This window comes from Podarcis raffonei, chromosome 9, assembly GCF_027172205.1.
Source record: "Podarcis raffonei isolate rPodRaf1 chromosome 9, rPodRaf1.pri, whole genome shotgun sequence".
NCBI lineage: Eukaryota > Metazoa > Chordata > Lepidosauria > Squamata > Lacertidae > Podarcis > Podarcis raffonei.
Genome location: NC_070610.1, coordinates 6,754,815 through 6,781,020, shown reverse-complemented (window position 1 = coordinate 6,781,020; position 26,206 = coordinate 6,754,815). Strand labels below are relative to the sequence as shown.

The 26,206-nt window shown below is 47.2% G+C and overlaps 1 protein-coding gene across 3 annotated transcripts in view; it reads right to left on the bottom strand.

Annotated features, from left to right (window-relative positions):
* Positions 1 to 1,567: 1,567 nt before the first annotated feature.
* The window catches only part of STRA6 (signaling receptor and transporter of retinol STRA6), a 55,784-nt gene continuing 31,145 nt past the window's right edge, over positions 1,568 to 26,206 (bottom strand). For all 3 annotated transcript variants that reach the window (XM_053403605.1, XM_053403603.1, XM_053403604.1), the window contains 12 exons: positions 25,802 to 25,930; positions 18,465 to 18,532; positions 16,757 to 16,833; positions 15,569 to 15,630; positions 15,175 to 15,352; positions 10,003 to 10,078; positions 8,025 to 8,158; positions 6,684 to 6,801; positions 5,639 to 5,740; positions 4,452 to 4,615; positions 3,577 to 3,702; positions 1,568 to 2,207 (listed from right to left, as the gene is read on the bottom strand). In XM_053403605.1, coding sequence (XP_053259580.1) covers positions 2,029 to 2,207; positions 3,577 to 3,702; positions 4,452 to 4,615; positions 5,639 to 5,740; positions 6,684 to 6,801; positions 8,025 to 8,158; positions 10,003 to 10,078; positions 15,175 to 15,352; positions 15,569 to 15,630; positions 16,757 to 16,833; positions 18,465 to 18,532; positions 25,802 to 25,930 — 1,413 coding nt within the window. In that variant the 3' untranslated portion in view covers positions 1,568 to 2,028. The remainder of the gene's footprint in view (positions 2,208 to 3,576; positions 3,703 to 4,451; positions 4,616 to 5,638; positions 5,741 to 6,683; positions 6,802 to 8,024; positions 8,159 to 10,002; positions 10,079 to 15,174; positions 15,353 to 15,568; positions 15,631 to 16,756; positions 16,834 to 18,464; positions 18,533 to 25,801; positions 25,931 to 26,206) is intronic.

Here is a 26,206-nt window from a genome sequence, read left to right as displayed (position 1 = left end):
CTTTGGTTTCTGGATATAGGATTGAATAAAATTATGATGATGATGATGATGATGATGATGGGAATATGGTCAAGGTCACGTCATTAGGATCACCTACCATTTGCCTCACCATGACTGCTCACATGGAGAATGGATGCATTTAAATACTTATTCCGCTGGATATGCCATCCGTGGACAGACTAGATAGGTATACATTTTAATCACAAAACATGTTAATTAAACACACATTTTATTTCAATATGCATATTTCTAAATCATCCTAAAGGATGCACTTGGAACACATACTGTTAGGTTTTATGCTACAGACTGTATTACAAAATTCCAAAATCTAGGGCTAACCTGACAATTTCAGTTTTTCTCAGTTTCTCCTTTTCCCGCTTTTAGGTTCTGTTCTCCATGTTCCACATCTCACTTTGCAATGTTTCTTTTTAAAAAACCCTCATGAAAATCCATCTGCATTGTTGCATGAATTTCTCCTACTATTCACGTTTTTATATGCAATTTCCCCTAATATACAATTTTTTGCAAAGCAATTTCCCCATATATATTGGATGTTTGAATGCAATTTCCATTATGTGTAGGTTCTGATGCACACTTTCCCTATTGTATACTCACTTTTATACACAGTACTCTGTTGGTGAATTGCATTGCAAAATTTGGAGAAGGGCTGCTTCTGAAGGAGGGCTGCCTTTCACTTTTGCACCTAAGTATGAATTTGGTAGGTTCACCTGGAACTGCAAACTAAATCGAATTTCTTCCCCATCTGATCTGCACATTGGCCGTAGATGTGTGGATCCAGCCCGTTTGCACATAAATTGAATTTCAGAATCGGCCCTACCAGGAAGGAACGCACAAACATTGACAGACAAACCAGGCCTTCACTGGAGTGTAACCATGAAATTTTGTTTATTGTTCTTACCAGAGAGTCCAACTCTCTTTATACTATGATCTGTCCTACCTTAGCAGGCTCTGGGAGTTGACCTTGCCAGCTTCCACTACACAAGGCCTGAGGAGTGGCTTTACGAAAAGGGTGAGGAGTGGTTAGTCCTCAAGGAGAATAGAAGGGGAGGCAACAGCACCAGGGGTGTGTGTGCAGAGTAAATAACATCACATTGCCTTCCTCGAGAGCAGGGGATTACTAAGCAGAAAGATTTGCAGGGGAACCTTAGGAGGATATCTGACAATCCCCTCGAAGCCATCATCTTGGAGAGTGAAATGTTGTGTCCAATTCTGTGCACCACAATTTAAGAAGGATGTTGACAACCTGGAATGTATGCAGAGGAGGGCAACCAAGATGATCGAGGGTGTGGAAAACAAGCCTTATGAGGAATGGTTGAAGGAGTTGGGTATGTTTAGCCTGGAAAAGAGGAGACTGAGTGGAGATATGATAGCCACCTTCCAATATCTCAAGGCCTGTCACATGGAAGTTGGAGCAATCTTGCTTTCTCCTGCTCTGGAGGGTAGGATTAGAACCAATGGATTCAAGTTACAAGAAAGGAGACTAAACACCAGGAAGAACTTTCTGACAGTAAGAGCTGTTCAACAGTGGAATGGTCTCCCTTGGGCTCTCCTTCATTGGAGGTTAAGCAGAGGTTGGATGGCCATCTGTCATGGATGTTTTAGCTGAGATTCCTGCATTCCTTCCAACTCTACAATTCTACGGTTCTATGAAACATTTAACGTGGTCCCCCCCACCCCGCATTTAGGAGCTGCACACTCTTGTTTGTCCATGGGAGAAAGATGCTCAGGAAGAACTGGGAGGGCCATCGGATGAGCAACATCTTTGGGTCAGCTCGGCTGACCGCTTGCCCCCACTTTGAGCCAACACCACTTCTGTCCCATCTTTGGCCCTGGAAGGAAAGGCTGTAGCCTCAGGGCAAGTAGGCTGCAGCCTCTTGAGGAGACTATGGGGGAGGCACATGGAGCGCATGGGAGAACACAGGGATTGGGGTGGTGTAGAAGGCACAGGGGATCCATTCTTCTCAACTGGCGGAGTCCATCGTTCCCAAGAAGCTTTGTCCTGGGTGGCTAAGGTTTTGCCGGGTTGGCTTGCATCCCGTTGGCGGTGGAGTCCGAGAGAGCCCCCTTTCGGTAAGGCAGGAGGGAGGGGTTGTTGAGCAAGGTGTAGGCCAAGAACCACCGCGCACGGCTGCGCTTGCCCTTGGAGCCTTTCGATGAACACGCCCTGGTCTTCATGAGCTTGACTCCTGCCAACAAAAGGGCCACTGTGAAGATCCAGGAACCCACACACACTTTCCCTGGGGAGTCCAGAGGGAGTCTCGAGGGCCATTCCACCATCAAGGGAGGACCTTGCACTCAGCTAAGGAGGGGCAAATCTGCCCTGGTTCCCCATTTATCATCGCTAGCCAGAGTGGAAGGGATCAAGGCTTCATTCTGCAAACCTTAAATTTATAGCTTAGGTGCTGCTTTAAAAACATCCCCTCTCAAAAGTGTGCACTCTTCCCTTGAACGCAAGGGTGTAGGAAGGCAGGCAGGCAGATGGAGCCTGAGAAGGTACTTGCCCAGAACCTTCTCAGGCTCTGCCTGCCTGCCTGTCTACGCCTCTGCCTTTTCCCAGGCGGGCAGCTGCCTCTTCCTCCTGGTCGGTCACTCCTGGAGTGACCGACCAGGAGGAAAGAGACAGCCTACCTAATCAGGTGAAGGCGGAGGCAGGCAGGTGGATGGAGCCTGAGTAGGTTGTGGGTAAGCACCTTCTTGGGCTCAGTCTGCCTGGGTTTGTGCACCTTTGAGGAAGCACCGGCCCTGCCCACCCTCCTGGCACAGGCTGGAGTAGTATGGGGGCTCACTCAGCTGTAGGGCTGAGCAGTGGGGAGGAAGCAGCAGCCAATATACATTTCAGACATTGCGATATATCACTATATCATGATATCTAGCTGCAGATGTATCATGATGTTGAAAAGCAGATATCACTGGGCGCTCTTCCATCGAGGCTCAGGTTGCATATATGTGTAATTAAACAATATTATTGTTATTATTATTATTAATCACAAAGACACCACAGTCTTCACTGTGCCTTATTATCTGGAAGGAATCACAGTAAGCGCACCTGATATCCTTGAAGCTCATTCAGTCAGAGATTGGGCTGGCATGGAACAATATCATACACCCTTGGAACCTTAAATATTTATGCTTGGTTATAAACAAAGCTTTAAAATAAATCAATTACCCTGCCCCGCTAGTGCTCATGCACCACATTGGGCATCATTTGAACACAGCGCTTCTCTCCTCTGGGGCGTGGGTGCATCAGACAAAAACAAGGTGGATGCCAAAGTCACTCGTCCTTTCACAGATCTGTCCTCCCAACCTGCACTCACCAGAAGGCCTCTGGAGCAAGGAAGCAAACCCACAGCTGGCTCCTCCCCTCCCTCCGCCCCCCCCCCGTGTTTCCCATGAGAATCTATACAGAGAGACAGAAAAGTGATCTTTCCATACATGACGGAGGAAAATCATCTCCCTGACTGGCCACAAATGACGGAGCAAGCGGGCGAGTGAGCAAGAAGCTGGATGTTATCTGCATCCATTTTGTGATGATGAGGCTGGACGGGGAGTGCTCACCTTCTTCCACATCTCTTGGCTGGGATCCCTTTGTGCACACCTGGAGGAGCAGGAAGCAGAAGGCTTTCATCACAGGGTGCGATTGGCTGACCTCAATCTTCAAGTAATGACAATACGTCCGGTAGCCTGGAGGGGGAAGAGGAGGAAGGGGCAGGGGGAATACCAAACAGTTGAAAACATTCCTGTTGACCAGGTGCCTTTGTTTGCTGCAGAAGACTGTTCCAGGCAACCCCAAGATCACTAGAGGTTTTCAATATTTCTAACTCATTTTCTGTGATTTTGCTTATGCTTGATTTTGTATTTAATAACATGATTTTTAAGTCAGGGGGTGGAGGTGGGTCTTATTGTGCAGGACTGCCAAATAAACTTTAATTGTACAATGCAATACAGCGGACGCTCGGGTTGCGAACGTGATCCGTGCGGGATGCATGTTCGCAACCCGCAGTGGTGCATCTGCGCACACACAGGTTGCGATTTGGCGCTTCTGCACATGTGCAAAGCGCAATTTAGCGCTTCTGCGCATGCACGACCCCCGAAACCCGGAAGTAAGCCATTCCAGTACTTCCAGGTTTCGGCGGGTCCATAACCTGAAAAAACGCAACCTGAAGCATCTGTAACCCGAGGTATGACTGTATTGCCAGCACATGAGTGAATCCTATCTTGAAAGTCTGGAAGTGCCCTCAGGGATGAAGGGGAAATCCACCCAATCTGTATTTTAAAGCGCAAAGCATGTTGTTGTAAGAGACCTTCCACAGCCAATCTCAACTTCCTGAATTAGGTACATATAGCCAGAAAGAGCATGCAATGCAGGACAGAAGGAAAGAAAGCAGACGAGGAAAACAGAAAGGGGATCAAACCACTTGCGTTCCACTGACCTGGATCAAAGACTTCCACGCCATGGCCTAGCATGCTCACATCCAGCCGGCAGAAGTGGACGACATTGTACAGTGCAGACCCCACCATCCTCCAGACTCCTGCCAAGACCCCCACGAGCACGTTGATGGGGAACAGCAAGAAGGTCACAATGTACAGCGCCCGTCTTCCCAGAGGGGAAAAGTGGAAAGAGTGCAGACAGATTATTATTTTTGCACAAACGGCACCTGCATAGCCTTGCAGGAGCTTCTTCTGTTCATGATTCCCGCCCACCCGCCACGCCTTCCCCAGAGAATTCTGGTAGAAATGGAAATGGGACTAGAAGCTGATGATGTTCACTGATTCATCCCGTGTCCAAAATGGAGCTCCACCCAGGGCATAGAATTGGGAGCTTCTTGTTGCTTTCGGTCCACAAATCAATTGTGACTACCCCCTCTGCCCTGGATTGTGTTTCCTCTACACTGAAACAGGGGGGAAGAATGTCACGACAGTGTAAGTTACCTAAGTTGTGTCAGTTACACAATTTTGCCACAGTTCACAGAGAGGCCAATCATGTCATTTTTGGTGGAAGACGAACTGCAGCTGAACGGAAATGGTGTTGCACATGACAAAAAGTGAGTGGAAGGGGAAATAGTGCCGCCTTATGCCCCTAACCTCTGGGCAACCATAAACTGGTTTAGAGGCTCAATCAAACCAATTCACTCTTCCCATTCTGAATCTGGAACGCAACTCATTGGCCATATCCTTGCTAAACATTTAAAGCAGATTCACACCACAGCCATGGCAATCCTGGGAGCTGTAGTTTGTTAAGGTTGCTGAGAGTTCCTATGAAATCCTTCCCCCCTAGACCTATAGTTCCCAGAGTTATATAGTTCCCAGACTGATTGTTCAACCACTCTGGGAACTGTAATTCTGTGAAGGGACTAGGGGTTTCCCGACAACTCCTAGCACTCTTAACAGACTACATTTCGCAGGATTCATTGGGGGGAAGCCATGATTTTTTAAAGTGATATGATACTGCACATGTGTAGTGCACATGTGGTCATCGCCTACATCATGGCTGTGGTCCATATTCCATCATCTGGACCCTGAGATGTTAACAAGCACAGCCGTGGCAAGAGGCAATCCAAGAGGCAGTGAGGTGCTGATCTCTCATGCTCTAGCTGGGATGAACAACTTCCATAGTCACCTGTTGGTCAGCTCCCTAGGGAGGCGGCCACGCTCCAGAAAATAGTAGTGAGTCAGCAGGTTCTGTGCAACCACAGCCAGCACCAAGGTCAACCAGAAAGGCCTAGACAAAGAAAGCAAATCAGAAGTGGTCAGATTTGCTCAGGATATAGTATTTGCATGACAGTTTTAAACTGGTGCAATAGTCATGGTTCCACTCAAGGGATCTGTGAAATTGCAAGGGTGAAGAGGAAACTTCAGTCTTAGAACCTTTCCAGATGAATAATGCTCAGTGATCTAGACATTTTCTGTAAATCAAAGATTTCAATGGGTGGGAATTCTTTTCTTAGTACTCAAGTGCAAAGGGCCTGCCTTGGGATGTGGTGGGGTATTTAAACTGGAGGCTTAAGCAGAGTCTGGAGGGTCATGTCTTTGGGATCCTGCAGTTGGACAAGTTGACCTCCAAGGTTGCTTTCCATTCCAAAGTTCTATGAAAAAAAGACTATTCAGTGCTTGGCAGCATGGTGGTGGCAGGGGCAGTGGGGTGGATGGGTGCATTCAGAAATGCCACAGTTACCTAGATTTCTGAGAGTCATGTGGCTACTTCATGTGGTGGGGTCCAACTCCCATTATCCCTGGCCAGCAAGGTCAGAGGCAGGGCCAGTAGGAGCTGTGGCCCACAAAATCTGGACAGCCACATTGGTTGGTCGGCAATTGTTTAAATGTGGTGGGACCACAGCATGGTAGGAAAGAGTTAACACCTTCTTCTCTGCATGCCGCAGTCAGGATCTTGTCATTCTTGTGGCTGCTATGTTAAGAGGAGAATAAGAGAAACAGACACTCAAGGGCCAACTTCATCTTCAAATGCAATGCCAGTGTGATGGAAGGAGGCCCTGAAACTTATCCTTGCTCCAAAACCAAAGGCTAGACATTTGCAGAAGTACCTTCCACCTTGACTTGAGCATCCTCCATCCAAGGGAGTTTTCATTTGGGTTAACATTTTCGATCTTGGCATTTTGCAGATTTAAGCTCGGGTATGTCGCCCATTAGGCCTTTAGAACTCTTACCACATGTTCTCCATGATTTTAAAAAGGAGCATGTTGCTGCCAGATTGCAGGGGGATGACCACAAAGAAAGTGAAAATCACAGTGCAGACGAAGAAGACGATGTGCTGGATGAGCAGACCTGGAACAGGGGCAAGAACATACCGTCACAACAGAGGAAGCTGCCAGTGTGGACAAGCTAGACAGACCATCCATCTCAGTACTGCCTGCTCTTCCCCTTCCAAACAGTGGCAGAGGAACCCTCTCGGGCACCCGGGGCGGGATGCCGAGGGGGGGGGGGAACCGCCTAGTGGCGCATGTGCAACGTCTGAACAGACTGCGCATGCGTGGCAGCCTGTATGGTCGCAGTGTGAGAGGCACAGACGCCATGCAAGCGGCACTCATACTAACTGCATGTGTGCCCTTGGCCGCTCTACAGTTGGGGGGGCGGCAGCGGGCCACCTTGTCACCCCCGAGTGGTGCCTGGGGTGGACTGCCCCCTCCGCCCCCCCTTGTATGCCCCTGCTTTCAAAGAGGCCGAAGTTGGGGTGGAAAGGGGAGATTGTCATCACCATCCGTCATTAAATTCATATTCTGCCCTTCATCCAAAGATCAAGGGGCCATTCACAGGATAAAAACACAAAGTACATCACACACACACTCTTCTAGCCTGGAGGTTACCAGAGCACTGAATGCCCCTCCTGTGTTTCTCCCCCCAACTGCACCAGAGCCTGTCAATCCAAGCCTGATCCCAATAGTGCTGTGGGGCTCAGGATGCAGAATGGGTCTGAGGGCCCCCCAAGGTGGGTGGGCTGTCTTAGCAACATTTTGGAGTAATCACACATATAGTGGTACCTCTGGTTGTGAATGGGATCCGTTCCGGATCCCATTCACAACATGAGCAGAACGCAACGTGCGTCTGCACGTGTGTGGGTCGCAATTCGCTGCTTCTGCGCATGTGCGTGATGTCATTTTGAGCGTCTGCGCATGCGCGAGCGGCGAAACCCGGAAGTAACCCTTTCTGGTACTTCTGGGTCGCCGCGGGATGCAACCTGAAAAGATTTAACTTGAAGCAAACTTAACAAGAGGTATGACTGTAGTGGTCTTTGCCTAAAGTCCTTCCCCAAGGGCAACATGGAACAGGACCACTCAGTTGCTCTAGCATGAGACTCTTAATCTCAGGGTCGTGGGTTCGAGCCCCATGTGGGTTGGACGAGATGACCCTTTGTTGCAGGTTTTATTGCGTTGGTTTCCATTGCAGTTATCCTCTGTTTTTCACAAATCGCTCGGGAGCACCTTTCTCTAACACACCAGCACCTCCGCCCCAATCCTTACACAAAAGGTACAAATCAGCATATCGTTTACCTAAGCAGGCAAATGCAGTTTGGAAGCTGGCAAAGAACATCCAGCACACCAGAGCCTGCTGTGAAGGCTGAAGCTTGCGAGAGCAATAGAAGACGTCTGTGACTGCCCCTTGGTACAGGCCCTGGAGGTTGATCCTGAAAACCGAGAGGGAGAAACCGGGAGGTGGGGGGAGATGCAGTCAAGTGGAATGTGAGAGCACCTAAGGAGGATAGATGAAAACGTAGGGAGAGCCTGCTGGACCAGGCCAAAGGGGGCTCCTCATCTACTCCTGCAGAAACCCCTCCTGTAGTTTCCAGCAACTGGTATTCAGAAGCTGGAAACAAACACAAACCCCTGTGTTGCAAAATGTGACAAATCTACAAAAATGCAAACGCAACACACTGGCTAATAACTGTTAGTAAATATAGAATTGGTACAATGTCATTCAAAATAAATGAATAACTGCAATTAATCCAGAATGCGGCAGCTAGACTGGTGACTGGGAGTGGCCGCCGGGACCACATAACACCGGTTCTGAGAGATCTGCATTGGCTCCCAGTACGTTTCCGAGCACAATTCAAAGTGTTGGTGCTGACCTTTAAAGCCCTAAACGGCCTCGGTCCTGTATACCTGAAGGAGCGTCTCCACCCCCATCGTTCAGCCCGGACACTGAGATCCAGCGCCGAGGGCCTTCTGGCGGTTCCCTCATTGCGAGAAGTGAGGCTACAGGGAACCAGACAGAGGGCCTTCTCGGTAGTGGCGCCCGCCCTGTGGAACGCCCTCCCATCAGATGTCAAAGAGATAAATAAGTACCTGACATTCAGAAGACATCTTAAGGCAGCCCTGTTCAGGGAAGTTTTTAATATGTAACGCTGTACTGTTTTTAACACTGATTGGGAGCCGCCCAGAGTGGCTGGGGAAACTCGGCCAGATGGGCGGGGTATAAATAATAAATTATTATTATTATTATTATTAAGTCACTTCAAAATTATATATATCTCATACAACACATCTCACAAAATATACAAGTTGTTATGTGTATCAGAGTCAAACAAAGGTTCAAACAACCAATGAATAGTGAGGAACGCCAAACCGTCTCTCAAAGGAAGACGACTCACACAAGTCTCAAAGGAAGACGTTTCTCCGAAGTCTCAAAAGGACAGTGCATCCAGAATAGTTCAACTGTTTCGAAATAAAGTCTTCATCAGCGAATAATTATCAATGAAATATACGTACTAGTGAAGATCATACTAGTGGATCAGTGCTCACTGGATAATGTAGCTGCTGAGACGTCTTCCTTTGAGAGACGGTTTGGCGTTCCAACAATAAAGGTTGTTTGAACCTTTGACTGATACACATAACAACTTGCAGTCATTTGTATATTTTGTGAGATGTGTTGTATGATATACCGGTATATATTATTTTGAAGTGGCTTATTCGTATATTTTGAATGACATCATACCAATTATATATTTACTAACAGTTATTAGCCAGCGTATTGCATTTGCATTTTTGTAGATTCCCACTGTGGAGCCAGAGCACAGCTATCGTGGTATCGCAGTAGCCATGGAAAGACCTCTCTTCCTCCATGAATTTGTCCAATCCTCTTCTAAAGCCATCCACCTTGGCGGCCATCCCTCTCTCCTGGGGGAAGGACTTCCATAGATCAACCCTTCATTGCGAAAGGAGGACTTTTAGGATGGTGGGTGCCAAGTGAAGGCATTTTTTCTCAAAGCAGGGATGAGAACAACAGTGGAACTGGCTTGATGCACAAACCACAGAGCTTCTGCAATGCTAGATCAGGGTTTTTCAGCTGGAGCACTTAAAGTGAAACGGAGCAGGAGGAAGATGAAGGGAATGCCATGCCATATCTCTTGCCAGTTAAGGGAAGCAGGAGGGGGCTGGCTTAGGGCAGCCTGATTTGGGTGGGGCAGAGCCCCGTTTGCCGTATGGACCTCCCTTCCCTGCCCCCAGTGGAGTCCAGAAGGACAAGGCTCACCTGTGCTTCCCCATGGACTTCACCAGCATACAGAAAGTCAGCAGGCAGGAGACAACCAGGGAGGAGACGAAGCAGACTGCAAAAAACAGGAGTGGTTTCACAACCAGTCCCTCTTTTCCCAGGGAACTCTGGGAATTGCAGCAACTCAATTCTAGGACCTTCTAGCAGCTCTCAGCAGCACCCTTCACAAAGTACAGCTCCCATAATTCGTTGGGGGAAGCGGGGGGTTGCTTAAAGTGGTATCTTGGTGCAGATGTGCTCCCTGACTCTCACCTGCATTCCCTTGGTTCAGGTGTGCTTCTGCCATTCTGCTATAGCAAGAGGGAGGGTCCTTATCACCAGGGAGAGCTGACAAGACAGGCAGCAGCCCATTTGTCTGCCTGTCTGCCTGCTTGTCACTCAGCCTGTCATCAGCTATGCACTTCCCCCTCCCCCTCCTCCATGCAGCATCTTTTCCATCCCATCCTCTCTGTGCCAAATGCAGGATTCTACCACATCCCTCCCCCCTGCAAGCCTTTGTGAGCACTGCACTACCATCTGCGGGGTGAAACTGCTGCCTGCATTTCACTCCCCACTCAATGCTTCTTGGCACTGAGCGCTGCTTTTAGCTTGCTGGCAAATGGCCCAGAAACAAAGCAGGGAAAGAGGGTGAATTTGCAAAAGGAAACCCCCAAAACGGACCCCACAATGACAAAGATGTTTGCATGCCATAAGACGCCCCTCAGATTAGGAAACTTTGACCACAGACCCTGATCCCGTCTGCAACGCTTCCCTACATCCAGAATCCATCCCCTCTGAACTTCAGAAAGGTCTCTGCATGCACAGCATGAGGGCTAGGAACTTAGGATTTCAAAAAAATAAAAGGAAAACATTTGGAGAAACATTGAAGCATGTGGGGCAGGCAGCCAACCTGATAACTACACAGCCGTATCAGCATCCCTGTATTTGGAACTTGCCCTCTTCATCAGATGAAAGATAGGTAAAGGTAAAGGTACCCCTGCCTGTACGGGCCAGTCTTGCCAGACTCTAGGGTTGTGCGCTCATCTCACTCTATAGGCCAGGAGCCAGCGCTGTCCGGAGACACTTCCGGGTCACGTGGCCAGCGTGACAAAGCTGCATCTGGCGAGCCAGCGCAGCACACGGAACACCGTTTACCTTCCCGCTGGTAAGTGGTCCCTATTTATCTACTTGCACCCGAAGGTGCTTTCGAACTGCTAGGTTGGCAGGCGCTGGGACCGAACGACGGGAGCGCACCCCGCCGCGGGGATTCGAACCGCCGACCTTTCGATCGGCAAGTCCTAGGCGCTGAGGCTTTAACCCACAGCGCCACCCGTGTCCTAGATGAAAGATACCCAGGTAGTAATTGGGGAACGCGCTAACCATCCTTTCGACTTGTAGCAACAGTACAATTTGAGGACAATAATGCAATGACCATGACTAAGGATGGAAGGCTTGAGGAATTTTGGTTCTCAAAGTGCTTGTCCACATTTCTGCTTTTCTATGCCTAGAAAGCAGAGGCCCATGTGCTTTCTCCCTTCTCCCACTCCTTTCTTGGGGAAAACCCAATGTTTAGTGCAAGGGCAGCTGCCCCCCTAAATCAAGTAGATCAATACAAAATACTTAAGAAGCTGAAGTTCTACCCCCCCACACACATAAAGCCTGCCCCCCCCCATACATCCTGGCTACATCCATGGTTTAGAATGAAATTGGAAGAAAGGTCAATCCAGAAAAAACCAAATTGCCATTTACTCTGATTGAGTGCTAAAAAGTGGTTCCCGTTCCGCCCCCCCCCCTTTAAGGGGAAGCGGGGGGGCAAGAGGAGGATAGAGAAGCCCTTGGTTTCTCATTGTTCCCATTTAAATTCTATTGTCCCCCTTTCTGCAGCCAATTTGTGATTTTTTTAAACAATAAAAAGCCCTCATGTGCATTATAGTGTGAATCTGTCCTTTGCGTGCAATTTCCACTAAGGCACACATTTTGTAAGCAATTTCTCCCAATGTAGTAAAAGAATCATAGGATTGTAGAGTTGGAAGGGACCACAAGGGTCATCTAGTCCAACCCCCGGCAATGTAGGAATCGCAACTAAAGCATCCCTGGCAGATGCATTTCGTATGCAATTTTCACTGATATATTCAGTTTTATGTACCCTTTCCCCAAATGTATGCACTGGTTTGACGGATGACTAATCTCCTCTTTTTCAGGGGTAAAATTTCTGTCTAGGTGGATTTTTAAATTTGCCAAAATGTCTCTGGCTATAATTTCTGGATGAGACGTATACATAGCTGGTGGCTGAAGACTTGCTTTCCTCTTCTCTTCTCCTGCCCCTCTCAGCGATATATCACAGCTTCTATAGTAGGGGTGTTTAAAATGAGAGTCGCCATAGTGTCCTCTTTTTTTGCTCTTCAAGATTTGGCAGCCATAATATAAACTCAAAAAATGCACAACATAGTAAGAAACTAAAACAATACAACACCACCAACCCCTGCCCTTGTTTAGAATACCATAGATTGTTTAATTAGGGAAAGACCTGGGAGAAGAGGATACGCAACAATGGCACCAGGCAAGTCTCCCTGGGGAGAGCTTTTCCCCAATGGGGAGCCACCACAAAAAGGTCCTGCTCTCATGTTGCCACCCTATGGACCTCTCGTGGAGGAGGCACATGAAGAAGGGCCTCAGAAGATGATTGCAGGGATGATTGCACATGGGGAGAGGCAGTCCCTGAAGTATTGTGGTCCTCTATGGAATGTAACCTATCACAAGAGTCCAATTGCTAGCCCTACCCACTCTGGCCTCTGGCCCAGCCCATCACTGGCATGGAAGGTTGTCCCCAAGGGAAGGGAAGGTGGCCCTCAGGCTGAGAGAGTTTTGCCACCTTTGGGTCTGGGCCATAACTCCCTAGGAGATCGCCTTGCCCTCCTGGGTCCCCTTGGCTGCTTCACTTGACGGAACTGGCCCTTCTGCAGGTGCCACAGAAGACCCACAGCACATTGGTAAGAACTTGATCATTTAGTGTGGCAGCACCGACAGTTTGGAACTCCTTGCCTATTGATCTCAGACAGGTGCCTTCCATGGACTCTTTTTGGAGCTTGCTAAAAGCATGCCGGAAGAAATATCAACAACCTCAGATATGCAGATGACACAACCTTGATGGCAGAAAGTGAGGAGGAATTAAAGAACCTTTTAACGAGGGGAGCGCAAAATATGGTCTGAAGCTCAACATCAAAAAAACGAAGATCATGGCCACTGGTCCCATCACCTCCTGGCAAATAGAAGAGGAGGAAATGGAGGCAGTGAGAGATTTTACTTTCTTGGGCTCCATGATCACTGCAGATGGTGACAGCAGTCACGAAATTAAAAGACGCCTGCTTCTTGGGAGAAAAGCAATGACAAACCTAGACAGCATCTTAAAAAGCAGAGACATCACCTTGCCAACAAAGGTCCGTATAGTTAAAGCTATGGTTTTCCCAGTAGTGATGTATGGAAGTGAAAGCTGGTCCATAAAGAAGGCTGATCGCCGAAGAATTGATGCTTTTGAATTATGGTGCTGGAGGAGACTCTTGAGAGTCCCATGGACTGCAAGAAGATCAAACCTATTCATTCTGAAGGAAATCAGCCCTGAGTGCTCGCTGGAAGGACAGATCCTGAAGCTGAGGCTCCAATACTTTGGCCGCCTCATGAGAAGAGAAGACTCCCTGGAAAAGACCCTGATGCTGGGAAAGATGGAGGGCACAAGGAGAAGGGGCTGACAGAGGATGAGATGGTTGGACAGTGTTCTCGAAGCTACCAGCATGAGTTTGACCAAACTGCGGGAGGCAGTGGAAGACAAGAGTGCCTGCCGTGCTCTGATCCATGGGTTCACGAAGAGTCGGACACGACTAAACAACAAAAAACCATGCTAGTTTAGACAAGCCTGACCAGGTGGCTAGAAAGTTGATGTGAGTTTTAAGCTGTTTTAGTACTGTATTTAAAATTTTGTCTGTTTTAAAGTAAACCACTCTGATGGTTTTTTTAAAAAAAAATAAGCAGTGTATAAATTTTATGAAATAAAGTAAACAATGTAAATTGTTTTGAAGGTAATAGCTGCATGACGCCTTACTCTTGAAATAAAAAAGGTAAAAGGTAAAAGACCCCTGGATGGTTAAGTCCAGTCAAAGGCGACTATGGGGTGTGGCACTCATCTCACTTTCAGGCAGAGGGAGCCGGCGTTTGTGCACAGACAGCTTTCTGGGTCATGTGGCCAGCAGGACTAAACCACTTCTGGTGCAACGGAACACCGTGATGGAAGCCAAAGTGCATGGAAACACCGTTTACCTTTCCATCGCAGTGGTACCTATTTATCTACTTGCACTGGCGTGCTTTCGAACTGCTAGGTTGGCAGAAGCTGGGACAGAGCAATGGGAGCTCACCCCGTTGCAGGGATTTGAAAAGAAATATCAAGAATGGTTTGGATCCAACACGGCTCTTCTTATTTTTAATTTAAATTTTTTATCCAGAAAAACTGCTTCTGGAAAAAAGTACAAAAGCAATCTGACAGGCATTGTCATTCTGCTAGATCCTGTGCAGAGAATTCTGGGAGATTTAAAAGATCTTGGCACTAAGCTGAATTCATTATGTATCTGTTAATTGACATTTTGATAGCTCAGCAAACTTGGGAAAGGGGAAAGGTCACTTCAATTGAATTATGGGGACGATGACTAAAATGCTGGCTCAACATTTATTATCATTATTTTTAGCTTCTCAGTTAGGGGGCCAACTAGCTCTGGAGAGGATATATTGATCATTAATGTGCTTAGAGATATGTTCCAAGATAAATACAAAAGACTAGACTGTATTCATGTGGAGACCTTATTGCATAACTGGGCTTGTGACCCAGTTCTTGTTCCTACAGTTTCGTTATTTTGGGGGGGGGCAGGGTGGGAAACAATTGAAAAATATAAATGTGGGCAGGGGGCGCAGCCAGGAATGGGCGCTCTTATATCCTTGTGTTTCCTTAGTTCTTCAGAGCCATTTCTGGGGGATGCTTCAGTTGTGAATCCTGCACTGCAGAAAGTTGGATTAGATGGGACCCCTTCCAACTCTGCAATTCAGCGATTCTGCGACCACTTCCAGAGTTTGCTCTTATCAGGGGCAGAAAGGGACATTGTCAACAAGACCAGGGCCCCAAAGACTCACCTTCTAGCGACCAGATGTAGTGCTTGAGGGTGGCTAACTCTTTGTCTCCAGGGATCCCAGCGGGATTTTCAGAGGGGACTAAACCAAACTGGATGAAGAGTGCAGTCAGCTCCTTGGTCATCCCAGACCTTACTATCTGGATGCTGGGGACGAAGACTGCCAGGAGGAGGAGGGCCACCTGTAAACCAAGAGATGGTTCATCTGGCTGGCCACTGAGAGAACAGGATGCTAGACTAGATGGACCACTGGCCTGACCCAGCAGGCTCTTCTGATGCTCTTATGTCTCTGAGTACCAGTTGTTGGGAGACATGTGCAATAGAGCGCTCTTCCGCTTGTGGGCACCCATGAGAACAGAATCCTGGGCTGGATAGGCCGTGGGTTCTTAGGTTCTTACCTGATAGACAGCAATCACAGATGTGGCGAGGGAGAGAACCAGCTTCAGAGGGATTTGGAAGCCTGCAATTCCACACACAAAAATCACAATCACACATGGGTAGCCCCCAACAGTTCCATAAATTTTTCCGATGTTATTAACGAAAGAAGCATTGGTGGGTCAGAGTCCGCTCCACTGGTTGCATGGAACATGAGCCTTAAGTTGTCAGGTTTATACGGTGCAAAGAAGGGAATGTAAAAGGGGTTGAGAGTTAAACATAAATGGATTGCAGAAATGCAGTCTGTGGCCATGGATGGAGAGTAGCTGAAATGAAATGGGTGAAAACACAAGTGTGTGTGTGTGTGTGAGAGAGAGAGAGAGAGAGAGAAGAAAGAAAGAAAGAAAGAAAGAAAGAAAGAAAGAAAGAAAGAAAGAAAGAAAGAAAGAAAGAAGCAAGCTTTGGTCCAAACAACTGAAGTATATAATCGAGAGATGTGTCCCAAGATCCCACAAAGAAATCCAACAGCCACAAAAACACATGCACAATTGCTGGTTCCTAAGGCAAATTCAGCTCATTAGCTAAGCAGGGTGGTCTGCCAGGAATGATAGTCATTGCTCCCAGCGGGGAAGGACGCTCCATGGGGCCTCCAAGGAGTCTGCCTGCCTCCTCCCACTCAGCCACCCTACAGCGAGGGGGAGGCAGCAGTTGGACCGTTTGGGGCAGCGCGGAGCCTAAGGGTGCCCAAGCCACCGCGTCACTCCCAAGAGAGACACGTGGCTTGGGCGCACTGCAGGCCCTGCGGGGAGTGCCGTCTGACATTTTGTCACCCCTTCGGTGGTGACACCCGGGGCGGACCGCCCCTACCGCACCCCCTTCCTCCACCTGATTGCTCCGTAGGGCTGTGAAATGGGATGAAAATGCTTGTCCATTCAGAGTAAGGGCAGAAAGCGCTACTCTCACTCTGATTTGGCTTTATGAAGCTATCATTGTGAAACTGGCAGCATCGCTTGACGGAATCATGTTGCCTTCATAATCCCTGGTTGCCAGGACCCGCTTCAAGAAGAAGCACCCACGGTAGCTTTCATTTGCCTGCCTTTCTCCACCTGTTTTGCGCTACATGTGCACCTGCAGCCTCTTTTGCGGGTGGAGGACCTACAAACAAGTTGAAGCAACAATGGAGCCTTTTGAAAGATCTGTGCATGCAGTACCTTCCTGAGGTGCGTAGAGGAATGAGCAGACATAGGAGCGGATCCTTGACAGCAGGCTTGGCTTGGCTCTGCTGATGCTAAAGGGACAGAAAGAAAGTTTGGCTCAGGCAGAGAAGAAGAGGCACACACACAAACCCGCCAAGACACGAGGACAGAGCCAGGGGACCCTTTTCAGGCTGAGGACCGGCCGCAATGCCTCATTGACAACTTTTGCTGGGCGTAAGCAGCCTTGCATGCCTCCAGCACTAGCAGATAGTCTGGGAAAATACACTTTGTGCTTTCCCACTTCACACCCAGGCTGCACCCTTTTCTCCTGCTCACTCTCATTTTCTCTCTCTCTTTCTTGCACAAGGCAGCCATGACACGACCTCTCATGGCATATTCTTAGAATCCAAAGCCATTCTTGGGAATGTGAAGTACAGAATGGAAGCAAAGAACCTTTTTTCCACTTTACCAATGGGACTCCGGTGCATTTTATGTTACTTTTTTTAGCAATGCTAGCAAATGAGAGAGGCAGTGGACAGTGGGTTAGCTCCAGCCTCCAAGCTATATTTTTTACTCATCTATATCTATCTATCATCTATCTATCATCTATCTATCTATCTATCTATCTATCATCTATATCTATCTATCTATCTATCTATCTATCTATCTATCTATCATCTATCTATCTATCTATCTATCTATCTATCTATCATCTATCATCTATCTATCTATCATCTATCTATCTATCTATCTATCTATCTATCTATCTATCTATCTATCTATCTATCATCTATCATCTATCTATCTATCTATCATCTATCTATCTATCATCTATCTATCTATCTATCAATCTATCTATCTATCTATCTATCTATATCTATCATCTATCTATCTATCTATCTATCATCTATCTATCTATCATCTATCTATCTATCTATCTATCTATCTATCTATCTATCTATCTATCTATCTCTATCATCTATCTATCTCTATCATCTATCTATCTATCTATCTATCTATCTATCTATCTATCATCTATCTATCTATCTATCTGTCTACAGTGGTACCTCTGGTTACGTACTTAATTCATTCCGGAGGTCCGTTCTTAACCTGAAACTGTTCTTAACCTGAAGCACCACTTTAGCTAAGGGGGCCTCCCGCTGCTGCAGCACAATTTCTGTTCTCATCCTGAAGCAAAGTTCTTAACCCGAGGTACTATTTCTGGGTTAGCGGAGTCTGTAACCTGAAGCGTCTGTAACCCAAGGTACCACTGTATTGATTAATTTATTTAAAAAGTGGGTGGAGCTACTGTTGCCTTGGTATAATAGACTACTGTTCAGGCTGCAAAAGCCAGAGGTTTCTATGCTCATGGCTCCGTCCAGCCAAACCAGACGTGTGATCATAGGTCAAGCTCTCCGGGAGGGAATAAGCACTAGAGGAGTGTGTGGATTGGGGCCAGCAATGAGTGTGGCTTGGGCCAGATAGAGAGCCACATTATTCTTATTTTTATTTATGTCATAAAATTTATTCATGGCTTGGTGTGTTGTTGTTGTTTTGAAAACAACAACAACCCTAAAAGTGGTTTACAAAAAAGATGAAACAAGATACAGGGATATACTGGGGGCAACTTGCCCACCCACCCCCATTCTGGTTCCCATTCATCTCCAGATTTTGGGATGCGGTTTTGCTGAATGAAAGGCAGCCTAGGTGTGTGAGATTTTACCTTTCATTTGGCATCCTTTTTGCCAGGATATTCTTCAGATAGTCTTCGTAATAGCCACTCCCCGGCAGCTTAAAACAGACACAAAAGACTGATTATTCCGCATGAATTTTTGCTGCAAGGTTGCATCTGCCCCCCTGCCCCCCCCCACTGAAAGTGCTCTAATGCCACTTCAATTGGCATAGCTCCCCCCCCCCCAAGAATCCTGGGAACTATAGTTTATAAAGGGTGTTCACCCAACAGAGCTAGAGTTCCCAGCACTCATGGCTGTTCTAGTAGTACTAGAGTGTTTTAAATGTATTGTGTGAATGTGACCACATCTCCAGATTAGGCCATGCTCTCTTAGCTGTGATTCCTGATTTTTTTGGGGGGGGGGGCCAAGACCTAGATCACCCTTTGGGTCCCTTCCAAATCTACAGGTCTACAGTTCTTAACAGACAGCATTTGAAATATAGGGGGAAAGTAGGAACCTTGCTGCGTACTTAAAGGATTTGGGGTACAGCTTCATAGCACAAATTTGCTAATTTATAAGTATGGAAGTTCCAGAGAAAATTTAGGATAGGGGGTTGGGAACATTTGCAGAAACATCTGCATTTCACAGCATGCCCAGCCCACCACGTAAAGTATGTATTCTTCCTTTTTTTGTGTGTGTTTAGGGGAAGGGGCAAGGGATCTGGAGCTCAGCTTAGCACAGAAGACCCAGGCTGGCACAATTGCCATTTCCTAAGCCATATTCAGCAGGGCTGTGAAAATGTTTGCCCATTCAGAGTAATGGCAGAAAGCATTGCCCTCACTCTGATTTGGCTTTTAAGCCATTGTTGCGTAACTGGGCCTTGGACACACCCCACTTCCGCCCCAAAATGCCCCTGTTGAAAAGGTACAAAGGTCTCAATCAAGCCATCGGTTCGACTCAGTTTTCACATAGCTAAAGGGGCTGTTGCAAAAATGTAAGAGTCCGCTTTGCACATTAGAAGAATATTAGGTGCACACCTGTAAAAGCCCATTAATTATGAACATGACAAACATGTGCAGTTTTGCAATTTGCAAAATGAATAGTTAATTAGTTGGAAAATGAATTAACTGACAGCTCCAATCATCACCCTTGCTGCACATTCTTGTTAGGTACTTGGCCATCATCGGCTCAAGTACTGCTTAGGTTTATAGCAGGCCTGGTATAGTAAACTGGCACCCTTCAACAGCTGCGGGGGCATCCAGCTTTCTCTGTCCTGGGCTTCTGGCTGTGGGCACACCCAGTGGCTGCAGGAGCAAGCAACCCTTTAAGCCCCTGCAATGCCCCAGGGCCAGCACTGCATTGTGGAAAAACGAAGTGGCCATTTGCTCCATGAGGAAAACACTTTGCCAAGGGTTACCGCAACCCAGGAGCCAGTCTGAGTCTGAGCTTGAGCCATGGAGTACTAACGTGACAATCCCCATCTTGGGATTCTGCTGGCCGTTTGGGGCCAGAGAGAAAATGCAAGCAATTCATCCAAGAGATATTTGATGGCAGACACCACCTGGGAAATCAGGGCAAGGAAGGAGGACGAGATGAAGAATAAATTAAAAAGCAAACGGGGCTGGGGCAGAGACCACACAGGATTCTCCAATTATTCCCTTGAGGACCAGAAGGACCAGAAAATATGGTCTCCAGCGAATGTAGTTCAAGTAAAATGGCTCTTTGAATTAAAGGAGAAGACCACCAATTGTACAGGAGGATTCACAGGCTGCCTGGCCAGATGCCTCTAGTGCTGTAGAGGAAATTTTTTAGGGAGGCTTGCCCTTCAACTGCAACGTGGCAAATGTGCTTTGATTGGGAATAATATGCCAGGAGCTGCATCTTTTCGAAAGGGCAAAACAAGCCAGTGATGCTGCTATGAAAGAAAACAGGAGGAAGCACACCCAAAAGCTCAGTCCATTTTCATCCTGGTGTGCTCAGCCAGAGCTCTGCTTCACCCCATTTTTCAGAGAATCATTAAAACCAGCATGGAGGCAAGGCTGGGGGATCTAAAAGGCGCGTCTCCACCCCCATCGTTCTACCCGGACACTGAGGTCCAGCGCTGAGGGCCTTCTGGCAGTTTCCTCACTGCAAGAAGCCAATCTACAGGGAACCAGGCAGAGGGCCTTCTCAGTGGTGGCACCCACCCTGTGGAATGCCCTCCCACCAGATGTCAAAGAGAAAAACAACTACCAGACTTTTAGAAGACATCTGAAGGCAGCCCTCTTTAGGGAAGCTTTTAATGTTAGACGGACTATTGTATTTTAATATTCTGTTGGAAGCCACCCAGAGCGGCTGGGGAAACCCAGCCAGATGGGTGGGGTATAAATAATAAATTATTTATTATTATTATCGACAATTCATTTTTTAATTTTTTTTTAAAACCCTACACTAAAATACACCCATGCAAACAGGTGATAAGACACTTAAAAGCCGAAGGTCTGATTAAAAGGGAATGTTTTTGTCTGGCACCTAAAGATATGGAATGATGGTGCCAGATAAACCTCCTTGGGTTCCCAAGTGCGGAGCCACCACTGAAAAAAAAAACATTTGCCTGTTTAGAATTAGTATAATTATAATTTATTGCATTTATAACCCACTCTGCCATCTAATGAGCTCAATGTAGCATACAAGGCTCTCTCAATCCGCATAACAACTCTGCAAAGGCAAGTTAGGCTGAAAGGCAGTGACTGGGTGGGTGATTTGAACCCTGGCCTCTTCCAGGTCCTAGTCTAACACTCTAACCACTGTACAACACTGTCTCTCCAAAGAGACTCTCCACTAACTAGCACATGGTTCCTTCCTGGCCCTGTATGGAGATACTGGTGATTGAACTGGTGATCTTCTGCATGCAAACCATGTTCTCTGAATTCTGAGCCCCTCCAGAAATGCTACCATCTGCGCTGATTAATCTGCGATGTCTCATTCACACATTCAAGTCACTATCTGACGCTTCAGTCAGTGGGCAAGGACTGGCACCACGGTGGGTTGGCAAGGCAGTGATTCAGGAAGAGGCTCATAGCTGATTGTTCCAGCATCTACCCGCAGGAAGCAAAACCATATTGTGAAAGGCTACCCACCAACATGCAGGCTGTGATATGTAGCAAAGACACCCATGATATATTTATTTATTGCATTTATATTAGATCTACTTTGAGTGAAGCTCTGTTGGTGACCTCTCTCTTTGCCACTGACTTATGCTTGTGCCAACCCAGAAAAGACCCAGCACCTTCAGACAGTTTCCGCAACATCCTCAGCACACTTCTTATATTTTTAAAGAAGCACTCGACTTCTGCAACCTATTTAAAAATGCCTTGCATAATTCCCATATGCCTCGCCAGCCTTTGTGATCGCAGTTGCGGAGGTGCTAATTAACGTGGGGAGAGGAGTGGGTCTGTCGCTACACAAGGTTGTTGCAGGATCCCAGCTGGAGATCTGCACAAAAATCGGAATAAGAAGGAATGTTCTGTTCCGACTCCTTATCCCAGAGTTGTGGATTGGGCTAAACCCTAAAATCCGAGTGCAGATTTGGGCTTCTATCGATTATTTATTTATTTTTAAATAGAGCTTTCTTTCTTAAAATAAAAACCCTGTGCCAATCGTTTGGATTATGATTCTGTTGCCAAACACCCACTCTCCTCCTTCCACTGTAAGGCTCTGAATAGGAAACATTCAGAAAATCAAATCTTCTGGAGCTAAGTGGTTTAGATTTCAGCAAAAATAAAAGCAGATTATTGTCCCCCCCCCCACAAAGAGCCAAATTGTCTTTCCCACACACCCTGTAAACTGAGGGCACCTCAATTAGAGTCGGCCTTGGGAAGGGAATCACAGGATTGTAGAATCAGAAGGGACCCCAAGGCTCATTGAGGAATCACTGTATACCTGAAGGAGCGTCTCCACCCCCATCGTTCAGACCAGACACTGAGGTCCAGCGCCGAGGGCCTTCTGGCAGTGCCCTCATTGCGAGAAGCGAGGTTACAGGGAACCAGACAGAGGGCCTTCTCGGTAGTGGCGCCCACCCTGTGGAACACCCTCCCTCCAGATGTGAAGGAAATAAGCAGCTATCCTATCTTTAAAAGACATCTGAAGGCAGCCCTGTTCAGGGAAGTTTTTAATATTTAACGCTGTACTGTTTTTAACACTTGATTGGGAGCCGCCCAGAGTGGCTGGGGAAACTCAGCCCGATGGGCGGGGTATAAATAATAAATTATTATTATTATTATTATTATTATTATTATTATTATTATTATTATTATTATCCTCTGCACACATTCCAGCATGTCAATATCCTTTTTAAACTGTGGCGGTCAGAACTGGACACAGGACGCCAGGTGTGGTCTGACCAAAGCAGAATAGAATGGGACTATTATTATTATTCAGATGCGCGTGGCGCTGTGGTCTAATCCACAAAGCCTAGGGCTTGCCGATCAGAAGGTTGGCGGTTCAAATCCCCGTGACGGGGTGAGCTCCCATTGTTCGGTCCCTGCTCCTGCCAACCTAGCAGTTCGAAAGTACGTCAAGTGCAAGTAGATAAATAGGTACTGCTCCGGCGGGAAGGTAAACGGCGTTTCCGTGCGCTGCTCTGGTTCGCCAGAAGCGGCTTAGTCATGCTGGCCACATGACCCGGAAGCTGTCTGCCGGCTCCCTCGACCAATAAAGCGAGATGAGCGCCGCAACCCCAGAGTTGTCCGCGACTGGACCTAACGGTCAGGAGTCCCTTTACCTTTATTTTTATTATTAAATTTTTAAAAAATCCTTCCAGTAGCACCTTAGAGACCAACTAAGTTTGTTATTGGCATGCACACGAAAGCTCATACCAATAACAAACTTAGTTGGTCTCTAAGGTGCTACTGGAAGGAATTTTTAAATTTTGTTTCAACCATGGCAGACCAACACGGCTACCTACCTGTAACTATTATTATTAAATTAGATTTGTATATTGCCCTTCATATGTAGATCTCAGAGCAGCTCACAGAATAAAAATAAAAGATAAAAACCAAAAATACATAATAAAAACAAGAACTTTCCTTGACTGAACATGAGACTTCTGTTAATGCAGCCGAGAACTGCATTAGCTTCACACTGTTGCAGGACAACAGCTTTTTCATAGTCCCTGAGGCTTTGTCAACAGCATCTGGATGGCCACAAGGTTTTCCCCACTCCTGAGCTAGGAACTTAGAAAGCTGTTTGTTCCCAGGCCAGACAATTCCTCCATTTTGTTGTGTCAGCTTAATCTATTGCCTATCAAGTAATTACAAGAGCACAGCTCATTCCTCCCCACCAAAAGAAACTCTGCACCGCCAGAACTTCATGGAGCGGAGAGGTGTGTGAAAATGAAACACTTGTTATTTTTAGATGCACGCAGGCATGCGTGTCACCTTGACATTTCAGGAACTGCCAAGTGGGTCAGGTTCCATTTTCTGTTTCTGTACGGCATCTACAATTTGTGCTCACTCCAAAAATATGCATCACATATTGACAATGCCTTGCATAATTTGCACCTGTTTCGTAATGGAAACAGTTGGGAGTCGGAAACATTAGACAGGTCCACGTGCTCTGCTGTAATACCTTAGTGCCACACCATCTCAGAATTCCTGCCTGTATTTCTCCCTGCCCAACCCCAATTCAACAAGGGCAAGTCCTGTTGTCTTTTTTCCCTACACAAGTTGGTATATTTATATGCCACTATTCATAAGAACAGGGACGCGGGTGGCGCTGTGGGTTAAACCACAGAGCCTAGGACTTGCCAATCAGAAGGTCAGCGGTTTGAATCCCCGCAATGGGATGAGCTCCCGTTGCTCGGTCCCTGCTCCTGCCAACCTAGCAGTTCGAAAGGACGTCAAAGTGCAAGTAGATAAATAGGTACTACTCCAGCGGGAAGGTAAACGGCGTTTCCGTGCGCTGTTCTGGTTCGCCAGAAGCGGCTTAGTCATGCTGGCCACATGACCCGGAAGCTGTACGCCGGCTCCCTCGGCCAGTAAAGCGAGATGAGCGCCGCAACCCCAGAGTCGGCCACGACTGGACCTAATGGTCAGGGGTCCCTTTACCTCTATTTATAAGAACAGTCAGAGCAGTTTACAACAAGAGCATGTAAAACCATACAATAAAAACCGCATGAAAAAGTTAAAATCAGTAACCAGATAACAGTTGTGGGAAATGTATTCTTCACTGCCTGCTTCCATCAGGAATTTAAAAGTTGAAACAGAGGGTGCCAGCTGATGTTCCCAATTATTCTGTCCTTCTGACTCTCAGCTCCCTTCAGCCCAAGCCAGCATGGCCAATGGTTAGGGAAGATGGGCTCTGTTCACCGCTGGCCTTGTGACAAAGCCATGCACACTCCCCACGTCCCAGGAATAAAGTAAGGCTTTTGCTTTGCAGCATGTCTGTTTTCTTGTGCTAAGGTCCTTTCTGTTCCAGGGATTTGTTGGACCACAACTCCCATCACCCCGAACCTTGGGCATCCTAGCAGAGGCCGATGGGGGTTGGAGTCCCAGAATTGTAGTTCACGCGTAAGCCTTGAGGCTGAGCTACCACAATGCGCTCTGTGTGGAACTGCCCTTGGTCCTGGTTCAGATGCTCCAGCTGGTGCGAAATGTTGTGACCAGATTGCTGACAGCTGCACTAGCTGCCCATCCACTACTGAGACAGGCGTAAGGTCCTTGCGTTAATTTATAAAAGCCCCAAACAACTTAGGTCCAGGGTTTGCCTGAACCATAGCTGTCAACTTTCAGATTTGAAAATAAGGGATCAGCGGCCTCGAAAATAAGGGGTCAGCAGCCTCACCTGTCCAGGGACAGTCTACGGGATATCTAACAATCTGGGATAGCAGCGGGAAGCAGCGCTGGAATAAGGGAATTTCCTGCCAAAAAAGGGAAGGTTGACAGCTATGGCCTGAACCCTTCTATCCCACTGAGATCACCTGCAGGAATGTGGTTCACCCGAGTTGGTGAAGCTCACTTAACAACAACAAGCAACTGAGCCTTTAGTGTCATTGGCCTAGCCCTGTGGAACTCTCCGCCACTGGAGATTCAGCAGATGCTTTCTGTGCCCACTATGAAACACCTACTGGAAACTTTTCTATTCCGATGGGCAAGCAATTAAGAATGCATCTTTCCACCCTGGTTAATAGTGGTCTGTTTCTAGCCTTTTGAATGTTTTTAACTGTGTACGGCTTTTGTGTTTTCATTGTTGTGTAAACCATGTGTGTGTTATATATTGGTATACAAGTACTCTTATAATTAAGCATCTGGAGGAGATGAAATTCCCCATCCCTGCTCCACTCAGTCTACACCAGCACCCGGAGACGTATCTTCCTCTAGTTTGACCCGGTGATGTTGCCATGCCTTACCTCCGCCGTCACTTTCTTCCTCTTCTGCTCCCTGAAGCTCTTGACAAGCTGTGCAGGATACCAAAGGCTCAAAACCACAAGGCACAGGATGATGGGGAGATAAGAAAGCAGGGAATAGTACCTATAAATCTGAGCAGAGACAAAGAGAAGGGCTGCAAGGAAGACAAACCTGTGTTCAACTCATAAATCACATTACAAACGACAGCTCTGCCCCTGTTGGATAACTCCAGCAAGTTCCTACAACCCTTGCAGAACCCAGCAGTGAGGAAGGGGAGGGTAGGGACAATACTAGAATTTGCTGATTGCTTGTCATTGCCTCTGGTACCACCTGCGGGTGGGCCCTTTGATTTCATGCCCTACCCCTAGATCCTGAGCTGAAAGCCCTTGAAGAGGCTCCTTGCTTCA